Source organism: Elgaria multicarinata, chromosome 16 (assembly GCF_023053635.1).
Source record: "Elgaria multicarinata webbii isolate HBS135686 ecotype San Diego chromosome 16, rElgMul1.1.pri, whole genome shotgun sequence".
In the NCBI taxonomy this organism is placed as follows: Eukaryota; Metazoa; Chordata; class Lepidosauria; order Squamata; family Anguidae; genus Elgaria; species Elgaria multicarinata.
The window spans coordinates 19,868,190-19,885,356 of record NC_086186.1 but is presented as its reverse complement, the minus strand read 5'-3'; the positions used below and the strand labels follow the sequence as shown (position 1 = coordinate 19,885,356).

The following is a 17,167-nucleotide window of genomic DNA, read 5'->3' as shown; positions in this document are numbered from 1 at the left end:
GTCGAAGCCGTACGTCTCCCAATGGGCGCCGCCATTTCCCCCCCCCGTCTGTGACATATCGCGAGAAGAGCGTTCGGCCGTAGCTCCGCCCCCCACTCACGCTCCGTCGTGAGAGCTTCGCAGAACCCGGCCAGGAGTGCGGACGGTGGCGGAGAGGGGTCATGATTCCCGTCTTGGCGATTACCCGGAGGGGGCTTTTGGGGGGCGCCTCGGGGTAAGATTAGGGGCATCACTGATGTGCATTTAACTAGTGTGATGTAGTGGTTAGGGTGCTGGGAGACCCAGGTTCGAATCCTACCTTGGTTATGAAGCTCTCTGTGTGACTTTGGGCCCTTTTCACTCCTACTCAGCACAACCTACCTCGCAGGGCTGTTGTGGAGACAACACGTGGCGAAGGGAGATGGGAAAGTGTACACAGCCTTGGGGTTTCTTGTAAGAAACGTGGGGTATTATTATTAATATTATTAATAACAATATAATACTAATAATAGATGATGAAACAATACATAATCAAGAAGGGGGGAAGGTATCCCTGCCCCCAAGGACCTTGCAGTTTTAAATTTAGGCAGTGTAAATTATTATTATTATTTATTTATATAGCACCATCAATGTGTCAGAAATGTACATGGTTGCACATAAATGATTTAATGCACTTTTAACTGTGTAAATTATTTATGTTTATATTCGACTGATTTTATCTGTACGCTGCCCGGACATCCCAGTGATAATAGGGCGGGATACAAATGTTTTAATTAATAAATAACAAAAACTAGGAGGGAAAGTCTAACAGTAATAGGGAATGCACCATGTGCAAACAGTGGTATGCAGTGCAGGCCATGTTTGGTGAGCAGATTGGGACTCGCTTTTGGGCAGTGATTGCAGCTTAGAGACCTGGGTTCAAACACGCATGAAAGTCACTGGCTCATCTTGGGACAGTCATTGCTAGGGTGACCCTATGAAAAGGAGGACCGGGCTCCTGTATCTTTAACAGTTGCATAGAAAAGGGGATTTCAGCAGGTGTCATTTGCATATATGGAGAAACTGGTGAAATTCCATCTTCATCACAGCAGTTAAAGCTGCAGGAGCTGTACTAGAGTGACCAGATTTAAAAGAGGGCAGCTTTAACTGTTGTGATGAAGAGGGAATTTCACCAGGTTCCCCATATATATCAATGACACCTGCTGAAATTCCCTTTTCAATACAACTGTTAAAGATACAGGAGCCCTGTCCTCCTTTTCATAGGGTCACCCTAGTCATTGCTTAAGCGAAACCAACCTCACAGGGTTGTTGTGAAAGGAAATTGGAGTGGACCTGGAGGTCCTTGGAGGTCAGGTTGGAGAAAGACATAGCAATAGTAACAATAATAATCAATAAGTTGGTGCAGAATGGCTGGCTGGCACTATGCCCAACCAACCTCCATGTTTGTAGTTATGCCTTCCATGACGGCAACCCCAGGTAGACTCTCGGTTGCATAATTGCACACGCTGCCAACGTTAAGGAACCGAATCACAAACAGACTTGTATTAGGCGGGCAGAGCGTTTATAAGGCCAGAGATGACGGTATCTAAATCTCCAGGGCTGTTTGAGGCCTTTCTTTTCGGCTTGGCTCTGCTTACGCCGGTGTGGATGGTGGTGGTTGTGTCATGGTTGACGTGGAAATGCTTGTGCCCTAACGAAACGAAGCAATCTTCCCTCTGCCCACCCCCACATACAAGGTTATAACTAAGCGGGCTCTCTTAATTACTACAAGAAGTTGGACAAGGTTGCTACATTCCAGAAGAACTTTCTTATTTGTCCACGCTCTTTACCGCAGCTGTTGTCGAACTAGAAATACGGTCTTTCAAACGTGCAAAGACTGCCCATCTTAGAGAGAGAAAGAATGAAAAAAAAAACTTGTGGGTTCTGTTTTTACTTAAACATCCTTGAACCAAGACGCCGTATTTCTTTGAATTACTGATTGCATTTTTCTGTTCTTTTTCTCTTGACTTTTGTCTGTTTATTATGTTCTGCTAGCATCTTCAGTGTTGTCTGTTTATTATGTTTTGCTTCTGTTCTGCTTCTTGCTTGTTGGAATTATTTCTGTGCCCTTGTACAATTCTTATCTTTGGGAAGGGGGAGTTGGCAAGGTGGGTCACGTTGGAAGACGTCAGCGGGCCCTTGGTTTTGAACACAGTCTAGTAGCAGCTATTTGAGGGGGAAAGAACATTCTCTATTCTCTTATTTTTAATTATTCCTTTAAAAAAATCTTATTCATGCTCAAAATTGCTCAGGGCATCTCTTTCCTCTGCTTTTATCCTCATAACTACCCTGTGAGGTAGGTAAATGTGAGAGATAGTGACAGTCTTAAGGCCATCCAGTGGACTTAATGCCCAAGCAGGGATTTGAACCTAGATCTCTCTGGTTCAAGTCCAACACTCTCTTCATTAGACCATAGAGGTAGGCAAGCTAGTGGCTACCAGTATGCCCAAGAGGGAGGCGTCAGCAGACTTGGATGAGTTCTCAAAAGTAAAACAAAACAAAACAAAAAAAGAGGGTACAACACAACACCCCCCAAAAACAGCTCAATGAGATCTAGGTATGCTCAGTGGCCACAGAAAGTTGAGTCTCTGTTGTGGGGAGGGGGGCTCAGAAAATGAGGGAGGAGGGGGAACGGAATGGAGTTTCCTAAGGAGGACATCACTGGCTGGTTGGCACCGGGAACAGGAGCACACCACGTGGCAACATTTTGTTGCAGGACCCATAAGAAGAGCCATACTGGATCAGACCATCTAGTCCAGCATTCTGGATACACAGTGGCCAACCAGATAACCTTGGACAACCTGCGAACGGGATATGAATGCAACAGGATCCTCCAGCCCAGGTGTTCCCCTGCAACTGGCATTTTGCCTCTGATACCGGAGGTAGCATATCACCATCACGACTAGTAGCCATTAATAGCTTTCTCATCCAGGAATTTGTCCATTCTTCTTTGAAAGCCATCCAAACTGATGGGCATCCCTACCTTATAGTAGCAAATCCTACAGTTTAGCTAGCTGCTGTGTGAAGAAGTCCTTCCTTTTGTCTGTCCTGAATCTCTCCCCAATCAGCCGCATGGGATGATCCCTTTGGGTTGTGCCTTCTAAACACGGCCCCGCCCTTGAACTAAATTGGACGACATTGGTATCTGCGGGTGGAATTGATGGGCCAGCTCTGACCTTGAACGGAAATTCTGTGACAAATCTTCGGCCTGCTGTTCCGGAGCTGCCACTGAGCTAATCTGTGTTTTCTGCTTTTCCCTTCTGACGGCAGCTGCAGTCTTGCTCTGTCTCAGGGCGTGAAGACCGGTGTCCGGAGGCTTCAGGAGGTAGCAGACGATGCAGCCAGTCCGGCGACTGAAGAGCCAGAGGTTGTACAGAAGAGTGACTTCAGGTGAGGCAGTTCAGCGCTTTTATAGAATCATAGAATAGTAGAGTTGGAAGGGGCCTACAAGGCCATTGAGTCCAGCCCCCTGCTCATTGCAGGAATCCACCTTAAAGCATACTTGACAGATGGTTGTCCAGCTGCGTCTTGAAGGCCTCTAGGGTGAGAGAGCCCACGACCTTCCTGGGTCGTTGGTTCCATTGTCATGCTGCTCTAACAGTCAGGAAATTTTTCCTGATGTCCAGCCGGAATCTGGCTTCCTGTAACTTGAGCTTACAGGAAGCCAGACTCCGGTTCGACATCAGAAAAAAAATTCCTGACTGCACAGTGTGGATATTCAGTGTGGAGTGTTTTCCATTAAAAAAAAATCCACTGTGGATTGGAGTTTTCCCGCCAGACAACACATTTCTCAATGGTGGTGTAATAACTCCATCGTGGAGTTCTAAAACCACCGTTGAGAAACGTGTTGTCTGAGCTGAGCCGGAGTCTCTTTTTCAGAAGCTCACTTATTGACCTCGGCCACTTTGGAGTTGTGTTCTTTCTTCTGCCAGTGCTTACAAACTGTTTGTAAAACTGTGCGCAGAATGGGTTGAAATAGTTTGTGTATAAAGCTGAGCCAAAAGTTCTCAAGCGAGCTCATGGAGTGGGGAGAGGGAATCTCCAGTTCGCTAACCTTTTTTCACTCCTTCACAAAGGGTTTGTGGTCCTGGCTATGCCCTCACTCCTGCTGGGCACCTTTTTATAAGCCATGCCAGAGTGAGGGCTGGAAACATTGCCTTCACTCTGATTTGGCTTTGAACGTCATCCCATTGACAAATCTCTGGCCTTCACAATGTTGTCACAATGACAAATCATTCTGAAGGCAAAAAAGGAAGGAGGGAAAAAGCTCCCAAGAGGAACCAGGAGCATAATTGAATCACTAGTAATTTATATGCATATTTCATCTTTCTTCATAAGGCCCCTTTCCTCAAATGTAACTCAAAGAGGGGGCTGTACCTGAGAGTGGGAGAAGATGGGGAGGATTTCAACTCTGCCTTAATTCAGTTCCTACTCATGATGAGCATCTTTGAACAAAGTTAGAAGTTCACATCTTGAGGTGGTGACTTCTAAAACCTCATTTTTTTTTGCTGGAGGTTCTTTTCTCGATGCCCAGGCTGCCAGAAACGTAGCGCTTAGTTGGCTAACGTGAGTATGTCCTTCCTTGACATTTTCGTTTTCAGCTTTTTCCCTCCGGTGCCAGGAAGAGAGAGTTCTCTGAGGTGGGCTGGAAAGAAGTTCGAAGAGATCCCAATAGTTCACATCAAAGCAACATATAACAAGTAAGAGACCAGTTTCTCCATCTGTGGTGCTTGTGCGGACAGACCTGCCAGAGCGGGCAAGTGTTGGTGGGGGGCGGGGGAAGATCTGTGACCTATAGTGAGGGGGTCACTGTGGCGTTACACCCCACAACTCAGTTCCCTAATGTATGTCTAGGATTTGTAAGTCTATTGTGTTTATAGTGACCTGAGTGGGTGGAGATTGAATATCTTAGGAGGGAGGAGGAGGAGGATATGTAAGGGAATGACTGAGGTGATAGGGGGGTGTTTTTAAAGTACTTTGGTTCGAGGGAGAATTAGAGGATCAGGGTAGAGAAGGGTATCTTTTGAGCGTAGTGTGCAGATAGTCAGTTGGTGTATATTAAACAATCCTGATAATAAAGGAAGTTCAAGAGTGGAGGTGTGAGAGAAAGGAAAGCGTGTATGAGAAGAGAGAAAGGATTGGATGAGAGGTTTTAACAAGGGTCTGAAAAGTTTTATTATGAAACAAAGTTTGTGAACATTGAAATAATTTTTTATTCAGTTTGTTTTACTACCACAAAAATCCCACGTGTCTCCTTGGCATTTACCATCTGCAGTTATATACATATAACACCCGTTCTGACATTAATTCACCATCAGCACATATAATTTGCAGCGCGTTATTTTATTCCTGAAATTATTCCTGTTTAACCCCTTTCTCCACAGAGTTTGTAGAAAGGTGGTGTTTGTCCCTCACCTCAGGCTCATAAAGTGGTGGCGCTTAGCTTGAGCAGGGAGTGTCCGCGGACAGGCCTGTTGTAAAGAGCCCGTGTCGTGGCAGTCAGATAGGGAAATGTTCAAAGGGAGTGCGATGCCACCCCTTCACACACAAGGCTTTGACACGCACACCTCCCTCAGGCTAAGCACCACCACTTAAATACCTGAGGAAGGGGGTAAAAAGAAAAGTATAACCATTCCCTTATAGCAGAGGGAAAAGCTAAGGAGATTTGGAAAAAGGCTTTTCTGTGAATATAGCAGGCTGAAGGTTTAATGTAATATGTTCATTTACGAACTAATAGAGCAGGAGACACAGCCAAACTGACTCGTGGTTTTATGGTTGCAAAATAAAGAAAATGTTTATTTTTTATTTATTTATTTATTTATTTATTACATTTCTATACCGCCCAATAGCCGGAGCTCTCTGGGCGGTTCACAAAAATTAAAACCATTCATAATATAAAACAACAGTATAAAACCATAATATAAAATACAATAAAAAAGCTCAACCAGATAAAAACAGCAGCAATGCAAAATTACAAATTTAAAACACCATGTTAAAATGTATTTATAGATTGTTAAAATGTTGGGAGAATAAAAAGGTCTTCACCTGGCGTTTAAAAGCATATAATATAGGTGCCAAGCGAACCTCCTTAGGGAACTCATGCCACAGCCGGGGTGCCACAGCAGAGAAGGCCCTCCTCCTGGTAGCCACCTGCCTCACTTCCTTTGGCAGGGGCTCACGGAGAAGGACCCCTGAAGATGACCTTAGGGTCTGGGCAGTTACATATGGGAGGAGGCGTTCCTTCAGATAACCTGGCCCCAAGCCGTTTAGGGCTTTGAATGTTAATACCAGCACTTTGAATCGCCCGGACCTGGACTGGCAGCCAGTGAAGCTGGAAAAGGACTGGCGTAATGTGGTCTCGTCGGCCAGTCCCTGTTAGTAAGCATGCTGCCCTGTTTTATACCAGTTGAAGTTTCCGGACCATTTTCAAAGGCAGCCCCACGTATAACACATTGCAGTAATCCAAGCGAGAGGTTATCAGAGCGTGGATAACTGTAGCTAGGCTATCTCTGTCCAGATAAGGGCGCAGTTGGTATATCAACCTAAGCTGATAAAAGGTGCTCTTTGCCACTGAGTTCACCTGTGCCTCAAGTGACAGTTCTGGATCCAAGAGCACCCCCAAACTACGGACCCGATCCTTTAGGGGGAGTGCAACCCCGTCCAGGACAGGGCAAACATCACCTCGCCGGACAGATGAACTACCCGCTAACAGTAGTTTACAGTTCTTAGTTCCTTCGAATTATGTTCCAATCCTGCCTATTCTTAATAATACTGGTAGTAACCAATCTAATAATAACAATCCTTAGTCCCTATGATGTTTTTTTCACTCACTCCTCACACAACTCCTGACAAGAAATCACACAGCTAAACACATCCACCCTCCAAACCCAACCACCCACCGAACAGCTCAGACCCCTCAGCTCCCCCATATATATAGACTCCTCCCCACTTTCCACAGCATCACCAGCCACACCCGCTCAGTCCAACATTCCGCACTCACCCAGACATACCTAAGGGAATAGACATGTGGGTAACACCACAGGGAGTCTGGGTATTTCGGTTCTGGAGTAGTGGAGAAGCTCTTCGGGGCAAGAAGAGAGGGGAATCTATCCCCGGCCTGTAGCTGTTTGGGATTTTTCTTGAAGAATTTGTATTCTGTTTTCCTTCACCCTAAAAACTCCAAAGCATCGCACAGCGTTTAAAAATTGACAGTGTCCTGCCTTGGTGCAAGTTATCCCACTGCCTGAGGAGGGAGAGCACGTAGGCTGCCATCGCTTCCCCCCACTTAACGCCACATCACTCACCACTGCTTGCATGTTGGCTTGCCCTGAGGATCCTCTCAGCGTGATCCAGGGGGCAAGTGGGCTCTCTGGAGAGCTGCATCAGCCACTGTGGGAGGAGTGCCCCAGGTGGTCCTAGGACACCTTCCCATGAAGATTCACCCCACCTCATGGGAGGGCCGGCCCTGACAATTAAAAACAAACAAGGATAACCATGAGGTAAAAACCATGAGACATCAGTGGAGTCTTCAAAACCTAGGCTGAATCCACCAAAAGCTTCCTAAAAGAACCTGGGGAGAGCCAAACACCTGAGAGAGAGAGAAAGAGTGAGTGTCAGGACCCGGTGAACCTCTCCGGAGAGGGAATTCACCAAGCTTGGTGCCATTACTGAGAAGGCCCTGCTTCTAGGGGATGCCTGCCTGATCTCGTTTGGCAACGGCACCCAAAGCAGGACGTTTGCCAATGAACAGAGCATATGGGGGAGGCATATATACTGGATAAGGGGCTTGATAAGATAACCTTAAACCAGTATCATACTGCCTTCATACAAAACTATGGTGCGACCACACCTGGCACCTATGTTGTGACCACGCTTAGAATACTGTGTACAGTTCTGGTCACCACACCTAAAAATAAAAAGATGATCTAGAGCTGGAAAAAGTGCAGAAAAGGGCAACTAAAATGATTAAGGGGCTTGAAGGTAACAACAGCTGGGATTATTTAGCTTGGGGCGGGAAAGAGGTTAATGGGAAAGCTGATAGAGGTGTACAAAGTTAGGTATGGTGTGGAGGATGTGGATAGGGAGACATTTTCCTCCCTCTCCCAAAATGCTCGAACCCAATGGGGTCATCCGATGAAGCTGATTGGTGTGAGATTCAGGACAAATAAAAGGAAGTACTTCTTCATTCAGCGCATAGTTAAACTATGGCATTCTCTACCACAAGATGTAGTGATGGCCACCAACATGGATGGCTTTCAAAGGGGGTTGGATGAATTCCTGGAGGAGAAGGCTATCAATGGCTCCTAGTCCTGATGGCTGTGTACTACCTCCAGTATCAGAGACAGTCTGTCTATGTACACCAATTGCTGGAGAACATGGGTGGGAGGGGCCTCTTGCACCCATGCCCTGCTTGTGAGTTCCTGGCCGACAGCTGGTTTATTTATTATTTATTTATTACATTTTTATCCAACCTGTTTTCCTCCAAGGAACCCAAGATGGCTTACATAATCCTCCTCCTCCTCTCCATTTTTATCCTCACAACAACAACCCTGTGAGGTAGGTGGGGCTGAGAGGTTGTGACTGGCCCAAAGTCACCCAGTGAGCTTCCATGGGGACTAGAACCCGGATCTCCCAACGCTTTGGCCACTACGCCACACTGGTTGGCCCCTGTGTGAACAGAGTGCTGGACTCGATGGACCCTCGGTCTGATCCAGCAGGGCTCTTCTGATGTTCCAATAGCAGGCTTTTGGAGCATGGGTTCTTAGTGCAGATAGGGGTGGGAAGAGATGGGGGCTGGAACAAGGCCATCTTGTGAGCTGTTTGCAGGAGGGATTTGGGGACCTGGGAGGTCCAGTGCAGTCTTCCAGAACCAGATGCCCTCCAGAAGTGTTGTATTTATTTATTTAGAATATTTATATACCGCTCCACCTTGAAAAATTTTGGAGCGGTGTACAAGGTAAAATGGGGGGAAAAAACAGAATAAAAACAGTTAAAACAAAATTTAAAAGAAGCAATAACAGTAATCCAAGGCTGCATGTTAAAGAAAGGCTTCTTGGAATAAAGATGTTTTCAGGAGGCGCTGAAAGGAGTACAAGGTTGGAGCCTGCCTGTCCTCCAGAGGCAGGGAATTCCACAGGAGGGGTGCCACCATGCTGAAGGCTCTTCCCCTGGTGGATTCCAATCGGAGGATGGATCTGTGTGGAACCACCAGGAGCAGGCCCTCGGATGACCTCAGTGACCGGGCAGGTTGGTAAGGGAGAAGGCGCTCTCTCAGGTATCCTGGTCCCAAGTTGTTTAGGGCTTTGTACACAAGTACAAGAACCTTCAACCTGGCCCGGTAGCGAATAGGCAGCCAATACAGTTCCCATCATTCCCAGCGAGTGATCTGGAGTGGAAAATTCCTCCCTCCCTCCCATTCTATAAGTTTATTGACAATAATTAATAGATGCCAATGGCAAATACAGTAGTAGCCAATCTTGGCCGCTTCAGCGTTCTAATTAATGTTTTTTTAGGCCATCATCCCTAGCAAATAAGCAAGAGCAGACATATATGTCATTGATTTGTAAGCGAGGGGGTAGGGGAATAAAAATGACAAACAGATCAGGAATGAGCGCGTATTGTCCTGGGTTTTAACGATGGCAAAAGTTGTAAAAGTTGGAATAGATTAGTGGTTGTCAGCATATCATGCACAGCTCTTTGAATTTCTAGAATTAATTGGAGCGTCAACAGTTTTCAGTACCTTCATTGTTGTCCTTTTCTTAAATGTAAAAAAAAGTAAGGGAGGAATGCGTCTTTATTTTTTTATATATATAAGTATTCCAATACAATTTCTACGTAATGTACCATTGAAATCACATTAAGTGTGCTTAATTTCCTGCCCCCCTCCAATATTTTAGGTCAAATACTTGCGGTGTATTGGATGGAGTTCTTTTCTTTCCTTTTTTTTAAAGCATTGTTGTTTACTTAATGCAAGTTCTTTTACTTGTATTTAGTAAATAATGAAGTTTTTTTTTAAAAAGGAAGTAACTCCATGCTAAATTAGATCATGCTCGAGAGCAACACATTTTTTCCCAAAGCAATCTGAACGTTTTCTGATGCAAATTATCCTATGCACATTATACTAATTTTCTGAGCAGCCCACGTCATTATTCACAATGATGGGGGTTGTAGTCCAACACCTCTGAAGGCTCTGACATTGGAGAAGGCTGTTTCAGACCTTTGGAAACAGGCTTTTGACTGTGTCATTTTGAGACGCATGTTTTTTGGGGGGGTCTTTTCCTTTATGGCACCTCGTTTATGAAACACTCTCTCTAGATAAGCTTTGCCCCCAAGCTATCAAGCTGTTAAGATTCCCCGACAGCCCAGGGAAAACTGGCAGGGTGCACACATTGGCTGCGGTCGAACAACACAATTGTCCACGGTGGGGTAATAATATTTATTATTTTATTTATTTATTAAACTTATATACCGCTCCCATAGCCAGAGCTCTATGGGCGGTTTACAGATAATCACTTCGCGGTTCGTTTATCTAGTCCATGGTGTGGATTGAGATCAGCATTGAGTTGACTATTAGTCCACGCTGAGTTGACTCACTCCTCCTATGCCCTCTCCCCCACCTCAGTCCTCCCGCTAGTATCCCATCAACCATTGCTGCCGAAAATCTATGCTGCCGGCTGGACTAGAGCGACAGCCGTTGCTTTGACCACTCTTGCCTTGCGACTCTGTGGCTGACGAAATAGCCAGCGGTGCCCTCCACGCCACACGATAACCAACTCTGCGCAGCAGGGGTTGCCCTGAAGCATCCACAAGAACAGCCCTTCTAGGCACGCTCTGTCTAATGCAGTATCCTGTTTCCCACAGCAGCCAAACAGCTGCCTCTAGGAAACCCACGAAGAGGACATAAAGGCAAGTAAGTGCCTCTCCCCATTGCTGCTCCCAAGGTCCAAATGGAAGTGCCTTTTTCCCAGGCCCGGGGTGACAGTTTGCTTTGAAGAAGCAGCTTGCCTCAAGCCGGGATTGATGGTTTGCTTTGAAGATGCCGATGGGCTCAGCCAGGGAATGCCTTTTTTGTTTTGTCATTCAAGATTTTATTTTCTTCGGTCACCTAGAAAGGGGCCTTCTCTAGTCACAGGCTGCCTGTTCCAATCACACGCCTGCCATCGGTTGCATACTTTTTGATCCCGATCCAGAAGCAGTGCATGAGTTTAGTTAAAATATGGCTAAGAGCTGTAGTCCAGAGCGCCAGAAAAGTTGCCAGGCAGTCTATGGACTTCTAACAGGCTTCCGCTTCTGCCTTCTTGTCCGTCCTCTGTCCTGTCCGCAGCACTCACGTCCTGGTGTCCTCGCATGAGAACGTCCCGTTGGCCCTGTCTACCTGTGGCACCGAAGGGTTCAAGAATGCGAAGAAGTCCAGTGGCATTGCTGCACAGGCGGCTGGAATCGCGGCAGCAATAGTAAGTGTTGGCCCCATTTCCCCAAGTGAAGGGGGGGTTGCTTGTTTGCACACTTGAGATCCGAGTGGCATCGGCCTTGCTCTCTTGAATCAACACCTCTTGTTTACACAGGCAGGGAATCCCATTGTGTTAATGACTCGCTCTCTTAGGCTGCTCTTGGATCATTTGCCCAGAAATTTTGAACTCTGCCCATCCCTGTAAAGTAGGGTTAGGTGACATTTCGAGGCCAGGGACACCATTATTATTATTAGTAGTAGTAATTATTATTTATTACATTTCTATACCACCCCACAGCTGGAGCTCTCTGGCTGTTTACAAAAGATCAAAACATTAAAAATGAAACATAAAAACATACAACATATACACAAAGACAACATACATCGAAAAACAACTTTGAGCTATCTGCCAGACCTAAAAAAAAAATAGATCCGGTATCGATTAAAATCTCATCGCATGCCGCTGAATGCCCGGGGAAAGTGGATCGGCCACTGCTGCTGTCCTGGAACAAGTAAAAGGGATCTGGGTACCATTCAGTTACCTGAATATCAGCTGTGCAATAGGCCTGGGAGAAGCGACTGGATGCTATTCCAGAATTTCCCAAGGCCAGAGAGCAATGGAGGGGGGAAGAGAGAAAGAGAATTGGGAGGAAAATAGCACTTGGAGAGAGTAAGTGGGTATGAAAAAGAAAAGAAAAAAATCCCGGGGGTGTTAGTCTGTTGTAGCAAGAACAACGGTCACCTTAAACACATGCAGGGCAGAGAGAAGCCATTTAGAGTGAGTGGGCGCATAGAAAAGGAAGAGGCAGAAAGAAACAGAAAGGTACAAGGACATGTTCTGTCACAAAGATACACACACACACAGAGATGGGTAGGGGAGGGATGCATGCTGGAACGTTTCACCCAGGAATCCGTAGCAACTGAATGTTGCACGTCCCACTTGTAGCTCAGCGGTACCTGCACTGCGGCATGGAACTCCACTTAATCAATCGAGGCCCTATGAGGCCAGAGTACCCCCATCCCAAGGAGGGGATCCCTGTAGCAGCCCCGGCTGATTAACTGCTCTGCTTTGCCTTCAACTAATCGGCCTTCGCTAGAGAGAGAAAGAGAGAGAGAGAGAGAGAGAGAGAGAGAGAGTAATCCTGCCCCAACTCTACATCGGGTATGGCTGAATTGTTCCATCACTCCCAATGCGGGGCTGCAGCAAAAGTGTGGTGTAGCAGCTAAAGTGTTGGACTGGGAGTCGGGAGATCCGGGTTCTAGTCCCCACTCAGCCATGGAAACCCACTGGGGGACTTTGGGCCAGTCACAGACTCTCAGCCCAACCTACCTCACAGGGTTGTTGTTGTGAGGATAACATGGAGAGGAAGAGGAGGGGGATTATGTATGCTGCCTTGGGTTCCTTGGAGGAAAAAAAGGTGTGATAGAAATGTAATAGATAGATAGATAGATAGATAGATAGATAGATAGATAGATAGATCTTAAAACATGAATAACTTAAAAAAATTCGAAGTTCGAAGGAATCTGGAAACAGTTCCTAGTGTTCGTGTTTACTAAGGGAAGTGGGAAACCACCAGCAGAAGAAATGATTAGATTTTGGACTCAAGAATGATCCCGAGGTGGGGGGTGCACATTTATGTTAAGAATGAAGATGTTGTAGAGTGATAAGGCATATGTAATAGTTTTTGATATTTGTACTCAACAATTATTCAATATGTATGCAGCAGATATTTGATGTATTTTTTTTTCTTATTGTGTTAGTTTCAGTTATATTTTGGAAATGTTTATCTATGTTTATATAGTGTTGTTTTTAATTAAGAAAAAAAAAATTAAAACATGAATAACTTAAAAAAATCTAAGATTGAAGTAATGTTATTTTTAAAAATATATGTATATCTTTTGATAAATCTCTCTCTCTCTCTTTCCCCCTCCCTCCCAATTACCATTAGCACCAGCTACTTTTGATCCTCATCCAGCGTGGTGTAGTGGCTAAAGTGTTAGACTGGGAGTTGGGAGATCCGGGTTCTAGTCCCCACTCAGCCATGGAAACCCACTGGGGGACTTTGGGCCAGTCACAGACTCTCAGCCCAACCTACCTCACAGGGTTGTTGTTGTGAGGATAACATGGAGAGGAGGAGGATTATGTACGCCACTTTGGGTTCCTTGGAGGAAAAAAGGTGGGATATAAATGCAATAAATCATCATCATCATCTGCCTTCCGAAGGTCTGCAGCTCTGCATGAGTTCCTGTTCTACCTTTGCCTCCATCCAATCGGCCTCCTCTAAGAGCAGGAAATTCTGTCTATCTCTGCATTGGGGATGATTGGATCTTTGTGCACCTCCTGGTAATGCAGCGGATTTACCTGCCCTCGGAGGAGTCTGCGTGCGGGTCGCTGCGCTAATCCTCATCCTCCTGATTGACCTCCTCGTACATTCTCTAAAATAGGCTTTGGGAAACCTGTGGCTCTCTAAGGAGTTGTTGGGACAACCAACTCCCACCATGGCCAATGATCAGGACTGATGGGAATTGGAATCCAACATATGGAGAGTTTCAGGGTAAAATTTGCGGGCGGGGCAGGTAGGGAAAGGAACCGTGTTTTGATGTCTATCAGAAACTGCGGAAATATTGCCACAGGTAAAGGGGTTGGAGATAACCGCTAGATGGCACCCTTAGCATAGCAAAGTTGTGGTATCCAGTGTTCTCTGGAAGTTCCCGCTAGCCGCTTTGCATGTGAGAAACCTTCAAGGGAGCTGCAAGCGGGGTGAAAAGAAATGCTCTAGAACGAAATATTCTCGTTTTAGCAAGCTTTCTCGCATGCATGGGCCCACGGTGACCATCTGCAGCCGGCTTTTTTCATTGGGCGAAGGGAGCTTTTTTCCTGGCCCAGAAGCCTTCAGGGCAGGCTACCACTCTCTTACTCCCAGAATGCTCCTCTCCATTTAACATGATAGGTCTGGTAGTGAACAACGTACATTTATTCTGCGAGACCATTGGCCCATTTAGCCAGCTACTGTCTGCTTTCTGGCAAGGCCTCTGCAGGGACCGTTCTGCTCAGAGTTATTGCCCAGCGCGCTCCCTGGTATGTATTGTCCTTGGAGGTGCCAGGGATTTAACCTGGGACCCTCCAGTGTGCAAAGCGTGTTCCTTCTGCCAGTGAGCCACAGCCCTCCCGAAAACGAAGGGCAGACAACATTGAGATGGCTAAACGCACAAACCGGTGTCTTTTCTCTTCTCTCCCCGCTCCCAGAAAGCCAAAGCGAAGGGCGTGTCCCACGTGCGAATCGTGGTGAAGGGCCTGGGACCCGGGCGAATGGTACGTGGCCGTGATTTCGTTTCCGTTCTTCTTTTACGGAGTGCCATCAATGCACAGGGGTACTTATTTATTAAATTTATATACCGCCCCACAGCCGAAGCTCTCTGGGCGGTTTGCAAAAGTTAAAAACGGTGAATATTAAAAAGTATACAAAATTTTAAATCATCAAAAACATAAAAACAACAGCTCTGGGGGTCTGTTAAAAAACAAACAAACTTTGCGTTGTTAAATGCTGTTAAATGCTTGGGAGAAAAGTCTTGACCTGGCGCCAAAAAGATAGCAATGTTGGCGCCAGGCGAGCCTCATCGGGGGAGATCATTCCATAATTGGGTGGCCACCACTGAAAAGGCCCTCTCCCTTGTTGGGGAAAGTGGCAAAATCCAAGGGGGTGCCTTTCTTTCTTTCAGCCTCTGTTTTGCAGGCAGGCCCCATAGGCCAGAGGTGGTCAATTTATGGCCTTCCAGATGTTTTGGCCTGCAACTCCCATCAGCCGTCACCACTGTTGGCTAGGGCTGATGGGAGTTGTGGCCCTCCAGATGCTTGGGCTCACAAGTTGCCCAGCCGTGGTTTAGACCCGACGGAGCTAGACAGACCAAGGCTCCAACACAGTATAAGCCAGCTTTCCCTGCTCTCGTGTGAAGGGCCAAATGTTGCCATCTGAAAACGCAGGAGGTCTCTGCCTCTTTTTCAGGCAGCCATCAAAGGACTGACCATGGGCGGCTTGGAGGTGATCTCTCTTACGGACAACACCCCGATTCCACACAATGGCTGCCGGCCTCGGAAGGCACGGAGGCTGTGAAGCTGGGAGGCTGCAAGGCAAAGAGAAGACAAAGTCTGTGTCGTCGTGTTCCCCCGGATGTCTGGTTCTGAGGGAGCAGTGTAGTCCTACCCCACCACTCCCTTCCATGCAACTATCAAAATGGAGTCAGGCTCAATTTTTGCCTCTAGAACAAGCAAGAGAGTTTTTCTTTTGTAATCTTTTGAATGAGAAACATCTATAAAGTCTTTAGGTTAAACCGTTGTCTGTCTGTGTGTGTGTGTTGTGTGTGTGTATCTCAAGCTTGTACATTGAACTGCATTTTCGCCCTGCTGCTGTTTTCCTCTTCTGAACGTGGCATTTTAAAATATTGTTTATTTGTTTTAAACCGCATGTTGTAGCAAAACGGAAACAAAAGAGGGTTCTGGTAAAATCAGAAGAGGCGTAACAAGTCACTTATTGTAAAAAGAGCCAGCTACAGGCGCTGCCAAGCAATTTTCACACACATCTGCATCTGCCAAAGCAAAAGAGGGCACTTTTCCCATTACGTTCGCCTCGCTGTTGGCTGGCAGAAGTTCATTTCCCCCCCCCCCCCCTATGAGATGACTACCCAAATGTTTGGTCCTTGGTTCTTTTTTCACCCCATTGTGTATTGGAATAAGCGACCTGGCACGTTTTTGACAACTCCTTCGCAAACCTGGTGGGTTGGATCCAAAGTTGATCCTGCGGGAACGGAAGACCTGCTTCTGTTGGTGGAGAGAAATGGGATCCGGCAGAGCTTGGGCAGGGCAGCGATGCTTGGCTATTCCTCCTTGCCGCTGCAGCCTCCACGTTCTCAAGGATCCCTGAATGCTCCCAAGGAAGATTTCTGGGGGTAGAACAGGAATCAGTGAAAATTATTCTCCACGCACCTTTCCGCCCACGAGATCATCCAGTTCACTGAGTTCTGCTTGGTGTAACTCTGGATCTAACTCAGGGTCTCCTATGAGGGATCAACAAATCCACTTGCCAGGGAGGAGAATCCTCAGCTCTATGGCAAGTGGGGCACCCAGCACCGCACAGATCCGTGCCCTGGTCTCATTGCCTCAGCAGTTTCAAACAGGCAAGAAGCTGCCGGCTTCCCCTTTGCGCTGAGACACCTGCTGTTCCTCACCTTCCAGAGAGGAGCCCTCCGTGCACGCCAGAGGGCTCTGGGGAACTGGAAGCAGCAGCAAATAGTGGGTGGCTCGCAAATTGAGCCAACCTTTGCGAACGTCTTTGGATGATGTCACACTGTTATTGCCTCCCATGAATCTATTGCTGCCACGGCTCACAATTGCAAAAGGTTACCTTCGCCGTAAGCAGCAGCTGTCTGTCGAGGCAGCTTTAGCCACCAGCCAAGATCAGCGCCCACATGCACACCAAAAGCGGAGATGTTGAGAACCGTGGAGGACGGCGAACTGGGAGACTCCTGAGGCATCAATCCACTGTGGAAGCCCCTGCGAGTTGGCCAAAGACACCCTTTAAGAGTGCAGGGCTCCAATCTCTTGGGATCTGATCCAGGGTAGAGAGGCAGTGTGGTGTAGTGGCCAGAGTGTCAGACTGGGAGTTGGGAGATCCGGGTTCTAGTCCCCACTCAGCCATGGAAACC

The 17,167-nt window shown here is 46.8% G+C and overlaps 1 protein-coding gene across 1 annotated transcript; it reads left to right on the top strand.

The window, feature by feature from the left end:
* Positions 1–101: 101 nt before the first annotated feature.
* On the top strand, positions 102–15,796 carry MRPS11 (mitochondrial ribosomal protein S11). Its single transcript, XM_063142217.1, has 6 exons — positions 102–214; positions 3,289–3,408; positions 4,620–4,718; positions 11,342–11,471; positions 14,715–14,780; positions 15,472–15,796. Exons 1-6 carry the CDS (start codon positions 162–164, stop codon positions 15,577–15,579), a joined length of 576 nt encoding a protein of 191 aa, XP_062998287.1. The 5' UTR covers positions 102–161; the 3' UTR covers positions 15,580–15,796.
* Positions 15,797–17,167: the final 1,371 nt, after the last annotated feature.